This window comes from Symsagittifera roscoffensis, unplaced genomic scaffold (assembly GCF_963678635.1).
Source record: "Symsagittifera roscoffensis unplaced genomic scaffold, txSymRosc1.1 SCAFFOLD_401, whole genome shotgun sequence".
Taxonomy (NCBI): Eukaryota; Metazoa; Xenacoelomorpha; order Acoela; family Convolutidae; genus Symsagittifera; species Symsagittifera roscoffensis.
The window spans coordinates 10,001-17,014 of NW_026971578.1; the positions used below are offsets into that span (position 1 = coordinate 10,001).

Here is a 7,014-nt window from a genome sequence, read left to right on the forward strand (position 1 = left end):
GCTTTATTTGTGTAACTAAGAAGCCTTTTTCAAAACAGCATCGTTCGTCCAGACATAAAAAATCTAGGAAACTTGAAATGTATTTTTTTTCAAATGGGCAATAACATACATAATTGTAAGATATCAAACTGCTTGTGTTTTTCTTTCTTTCCTATTGTCAAATGTTTTTTCTCTCAAACTTCAAAACCACAAAAGTAGATAATTTTGGCGAGATAAGCGAGAAATGGCGTACATCACTAAGTTTTTGGCGAAACATTAGCCTGTCTATCGGATGACAGGGAGATGCTCCCGGATTTGACCGGCATTCTCGACCCAGATGTCTTAGTTTAACTTTCTTAAACGAAGATCCTAAAAGTTAAATCCATGAGACAAGCAGCAGATGCAAAAGATTACGAAGTTTTTTTGGGGGAATGACCCCTACATCAGGATTTTAAGTCAGAGGTGACCCAGAACTCAAAGGGACAATATGGGCACCTGCAAAGGTTGTATCCACCACAATTTTTGTAAAACAGATTGAAAATTTCTACTTGATACAATCTCAGCGTTGAAGAATTACAGCTGGGTTACGCCGGTCCATTATTAGACACAAAAGGATACTGGTCCAAATCGGTATTCATACTTCGTTATCCATATCTCAAATTTAATAGAACTGACCAATATTTGCAATTCGAAAAGTGTTAGTATTAAATTTTTGCAACAAGAGTGGCGTCAAACAGATTTTCTGTTCGGTAGGTGCACACAAAAATGGGTGGGACGCAACGCAGATGAGGGACGCAAATGGGGGGCAGGATTGTAAATTGTTAATTGGGGACGCACTGCAATTGGCAGATATCCCATCAGATACTCAGGATACACTCAAAACGATTATTGATTGTATCAGATCAAAAGAAAAAATTAAAAAAACTCAATGGTCTTTGGCCTTAGATAATCTAACAATAAAAATTGATTTAGATAAAGAGCACTTGGTCAGAGATGCCTCAAACGCAGAGCAACGCCTCGATCATTACAAAAGCCGGCTAATACTCAGATTCTTGAACAAGAGAGAAACAAAAGCTGAGAACTGAGACCTCAGTTCAAAAAGGAATCTTCATCTTTAGTCAATTTACTAGAATCTCTGGTTAAATCCGCGTATGATTGGATGACCCAAAAAGTTTTCAATTTCCATATACTAGTGAGCCTTAGCTGTAAAGGCCATATCAATATGATTTTAGCCGCATCCTTAAGAATTAAATTGTCATCTGCGAACCTTCACTTCCCGTCCCATCCGATCAGTTAACAAACTGTGAAAATTACATCAAAAATCGAGGATAATTTTTATCGAAACCCAAATGTGTTGAAGTTACCAGGACAGTTGAAGATCGCAATAATCACTAAACTGAACTCAATTAAGAAGAAACAGGTTATCAATACAACCACTTGTTGGAATAAGGATTTCAAATTTCCTTAAGAGCTATCAACTCCGATTATAAAGCCACTTTCGACACAGGCCGACTGATTTTTTTATGAATAAAAGGACAACAGATGTTTCAGTCAAGTGGATGAGATATGCCCGTTGATCCTTATCTCAGAATCGTCCATCAATACCTTCTATGTGGTTTATATCCAGAAACTTATCCTTCATCATGGAACTCTTTTTCTACATTTTTCTTTATTGAGTTGTTCAATATAGAGCGCAACTTGAACGGTAACGGAAAACCGAAATAGGTGTCTCTTTGCCCTAAACATCCAAACTTTACTGGTGGTTCAAACAACTCAACTCTGACCTCTATTGAGATAAGCACCTGAGAAAACACAGCGAGTTTGTTTTCCCTCTGAGGCAGATCCAAACTCACAGAGTACAATCGGCCTACAACGAACCTCTTATACCAATTCAAAAAAAAAGCTTAGACGTGTGCCGATTAACATCCAGCAGAACGTGGGCGATGAAAGTACTAGCTGATGAAAGATGCTGATTTGGTAAGACTCAGTTCAGTTACAAGCGATCAATTTGTACCGCCAGTAGTAGTTACAACCAAAGAAAGACGGTTCTGTGAAATTATCCATAGACGCAAAGCCTAATGATGCTGAATTTTTTAAGGACTCAGCACCAAATGTCAAATCTGTTCCCAAGAACAAGAAGAAATAGAGTCCCAAATCAATAAATCATAAACAACCGGCAAAATCTGATTCACATGTTTAGATCTCAAATACGGTTTTAGCCAACACCAACTCAGCCACCTCGTCAGCAGCCATTGCATTTTTAACATCGTTACCGGTACAAGAATCTATCAAGTTAAACCGGCTTTCAACGCTCTTTTGAAATGTCGACAGAATTTCAGAAGGTAATGGGAAAACGATTCAAAATATTCGCGTTGTATTAGTTTTTCAAGATGATATTCCAAGATGATATTTGAACTGTTTCAAAGTTCTTTTATCAGAGCACAATTCGACGGTCGATTCCAACTTATCACGGCTTGATAAAGAAGGTTTTGCCCAAAACTGTCAAAACATGAGTTTGCTGTAAATAAGTTATCATAGTTGGGTTTCGACGTTGACGACTAAGGCTACAAATCTAAACTATCTAAAGTACTAGCAGTTCTTTATTTAAAAGAACTCAGAACTCTAAAACAGTTAAGGTACTTGTGGATATTAAATAGTTTGCAGAAACTCCTTCCAATTCTTCATAGATAAACATATCTATTTGGACATCTTTAAAGTACTGACCAACAATCTCCTTTTGAAGATACGATGAAATCAAAATCCGGGATTGTCAAAGTTTGCCACTGTGACCCAAGAATGGAAGTCAAGATCAAGTGTGACCCTAGTCATAGTGCATTGGGTGCCATTTTTAAGTAGGAACTCAAAGATGAATCCTGGGTACCCATATAGTTCAGCTCCAGGTTCTTAAAGAAACAAGAACTCAAATTAAGCACTAACTAGCTCATACTTTTAGAAATTGTATGGCATTGCAAACATTTTAGGAAAAAATTGTTGAGCAACCAAACTGATGTCTTAACCAAACATAGAGCTTAGAGCTTTGCTATTGGCTCGTAAAGCCAACCGCGGAAACAAAAATTAACAAACGAGTATCACTAGATGAGCCGACAGACTTTTCTATTCGGTTTTTATCGTAAATCGTATAACAGTCTCCCAATTGGCATTTGACCTTGTAGACTACTCGAGTAATTTGTGATTAAATCTCTCGAGAATTACTTTGAAAGTTGCGATATGATAGAAAAATTAGCATCATTCGAACGGTCTGTTGAATCAAACAAAACAAGCAATGTTTACCATCAAGCTATTTTTTTTGTCTATCATCACATTTTTTGCGACTGAACCAACCCGAAAACTCCAGTTTTTTTAGTTCGCTTTTCCAATCTCAATTATATTAGAGAGAATTCAGATAAACCATAAAACCAGAGCAGTCAATATTTTTAACCAATCTTACCAACGTTTCTCAGCAAGAGGGCACATTATTCACATCATCTTGTTTTAACCAATCATATTCGTGTGTTGATTTTCGTAAAGATTTTCAAGAGGGCGTTGGAATTCCTGCAATAAGATTTAGTTTTTTAAACTAGAACCTCTCCGCATGAGGGCAACCGAATTTTTAAAAAAGCATGAAGCAATTCAGTTGCAGCCTTTCTTTTGGCATCAGTACACAAGAGGACATTAAAATTCCAATATTCAGTCATTATCTTTTTGAGTTCAGATTTATTGGATCATCATCTCAACTAGATGGCATCGATTTATGAACCGGGCTTTTCAAACAATCGGAATAATTTTTGCAATTTCAGGAATTTAATCACTCATTAAATACGAAGTTACTCATCATGTCTTACAGGGATAGTTTATTCATCAGAAAAAAACTGAAATCCAAAATTTTTTTCAAGAGTAGTTTTTATTAAGGAGTAGCTCGATCAAACTCGACATCCACACCTTGATGAAAATTTTTAGCGTTTACTAAACATAGTTTCCGATCTAGTTCTCAGTCCATTCAGACCCCAGGTGCGGGTACCATCAGGAAGATGTCAAAACGAAAGCAATTGAACCAAAGGTTATCTACTTCCGCCAGAAGTACGCGACTTTTCTTTTCACACTACGTTCAGCGAAATATGCTTAGTGTCACTCAGTCTTGAAGAAATCGGCAAAACATAAGTCTGCAATATCGGAGGACAGAAAACCACACCAGGTTTTGACAGAAAATTTGACCCAGATGTCCATGCCGAAGTTAATTCAGAGGATCCACTGTAAAAAGTCATTAGATGAGCAAAAAGTGCGGCAGATTAAGATTGAATAAACAGGATCAACTCCTACAAAAAAACCGTAACTCTGTTGAGGTCATTCTCGAATTCTTGTGATCTACAACCGTTTCGCAAAACCATAATGCCTCGAGCGAGTAGTGTTGGCTATCTGAAATAAAGATTTCTCCGTCCCAGATGCCACAATAGACGCCGCCCAACACATCTGGTGGCCTGAAATTCACAAGAACATTATCGATACCTGCAGTATCCAATGCACCAATTTTTGGTAAAAAAATAAAGCCTTTTAGTCGCTTTAGTTTTTAAAACTTCTACTTGATCTAAGCTCAGCAACTGGAGAATTACAAATGCATTGCGCCAGTCCAATATCAGACAGAAAATGACTGAGGATATTTTTCGATCGAAACCCAAGGGGGTCGAAGTTTTCTGGAAGTTTTTAGATCGCGAAATTGGAAAGCCTATTTTTAAAAGTTTTACGAACAAACTATCTAATTAACACAGCAAACACAACAAGGGGGAAAGTTATTCGGAAGAACCATATATCTTTCAGATTAAATCAGTTAACAGTTCTAGTTTTTTAGGCAAATTTTCTCCCTCCATTTCATCGCAGGCCAAATGACCTCCATCAAAAGGACCCACCAGCCGCCATCTTTCTCGTCCTCAGATGACGACCCACGTATTGCGCCAAACTCCAAATGTTCGCTCCCAAAATTTTCCAGAGCGGCCCATCATTTCCAGACGAACAGCTCAAAAATACGGAGGAAAAAAAGAAACAGGCAAAGCAGCCAAAATAGTCGATTTGGTGGTTTTTTTGTCCAGCTAAGGATAGTTGATTCCAACCTTGCTTGAACATCCTGGTTCCGTGAAAAAAAGTGGTTAAATGTTCAGAACGCCCGAACACTCCAACCTGTATAAGAAATCAGACGACTTCATCCCAATTATATCCGAAGCCGAGTTCCAATCCTGTTCACATCCAAAACACTCACATTGTCCGAATTTGGTGAAGAGAATTCCTGAATACCACGATGCAAAGCCAATTGCCTCAGCGTCGGATCACACATGTTGTCAGCGGAGCCACCAGTTCAGCCGAGAGGCGACCAAAACGACAACTTTTCAGCGACATTAAGGTCATCTGGACGAAACTATCACAAGATTCAGTTCTTTTCGGCAGCCCAATCAGACGATCGATCAAAGCCGTAGAGGAAAGGACCCCAAATTTATCTTCCCTGGACAGTTCAATCCTTCTTTCAGAAGGACAATTGGATAGCTCACCAGTATTAAGGGCGAAGAGTACACCAAAGTTCTATTTCTAAAAATTTTAAAACGAACTTTGAAGCTGTGAAAATAATTGTAGCTTAACATGTCCTAAAACACTTTGTAAGTTTTTTGCAGATGTATAGCGCTAAGTGTGGCACGGCACAACGTATATCGTTTAGCTATAGTTGTACTAAGTCTAGCTTTGTGGATTTAATTGCACGCGTCATGTTCGGGACAGGCATCCCGAGGTTGACACTTTAGCGTAATAATTGTGTTCAATCTGCCTCATGTATGTTGAAAGTCAATGCATGTTGAATTTAAAGGTTTAAGATTTGTATTTATCTATGTATAGTTATTGATAGAATTTTACCAAAATTTTTCCTTGTCATTCAAAATAAAATAGTCTAACAAAATAGTCATTCATAGATTTATTCCGAAAAACTCTAATCTTAAAGAAATAAACAGACCATAAAGAGATAATCCCGCGAAGCGACATGTAAATGAGATTGAGTTACGTTGACATGATGATTTCTGATAGGGGAGCGCTTTTCGTACGGGCCATTTTCTAACTGATAGAGCACAATTAAATCGATTCCCGAGCTAATTTATTGAATTTTCCTCAAAAAAATTTTATCTTATTTTATAAAAGTACGGGCTGGCATGTGACGATACTCATCTTTGCCAGAGCCCCAAATTCCCTTTATTTAGATTAGGGAACTCGATATTTGTGGGAAAAACATTGCAGTGAGCTTTGTTGGCAGGAACAACACTATAAGCATAATTGTGACACAATATACACAGTGGGAGCCGCCCCTGAAGGTGAGCTTGTTCAAAAAGTTTTTAGACAAGTTTAAACTGATCATTTTGTCGTGTGCCTTTACCCAAAAACCGGAGAAAGAAATCCAGAAAGTGACTCTTTGAATACCAACAACGCTTGCTGGAAAACCACTATGATAAAGCGCAAGCAACCCAGGATGAAGTTAGGCCTTTAACGTGGAAGATCACAACGACCTTGGTAATATATTGTTGATTGTAGTTAACCTCCCATCACTTCTATCGAAAGCATTGACGAACGGAGCAAGATTTGACAATGACGATGGCTTCCTCGCCTAATTTGACACGATTCCAATAGGCGCATTCCAATTCGATGGATAGAGTTTGGAAAAGGAAGATGCTCACAAACGTGGACTCAGAAAAAGTAGCAATCTCTGGGACCAATGACTATATTCAGAGCCTATGTGATTGAGTCAGCCCATCGAAATATTGGTTCTGGAGTGAAATTCTTTATGGATGCAGTTTGGATGTTTTATATTTGCTAAGGTGGATATCCAACACATCATTTCGTACTGGCAAAAACGTGAGGTAATACTAATCATGTCAAAAGAGAGTGTCAGCATTATCACTAATTTAGGTGCAATGTGATATCAAATAATGACGATTTCGGACTTTCGGAAGTGATGGCGATATAATATCTTTTTAAATTCGTCACCTAGATCGAGCTCACTGTGCGATGATG

General features: G+C 38.0%; 1 protein-coding gene across 1 annotated transcript in view; it reads left to right on the forward strand.

Moving 5' to 3' along the window:
• Positions 1-4,309, forward strand: part of LOC134856515 (uncharacterized) — a gene marked incomplete at its 5' end in the record, with an annotated part of 14,304 nt that extends 9,995 nt beyond the window's left edge. The window contains 1 exon segment of the mRNA XM_063872783.1: positions 4,103-4,309. Coding sequence (XP_063728853.1) covers positions 4,103-4,309 — 207 coding nt within the window.
• Between the last annotated feature and the right edge of the window lie 2,705 nt (positions 4,310-7,014).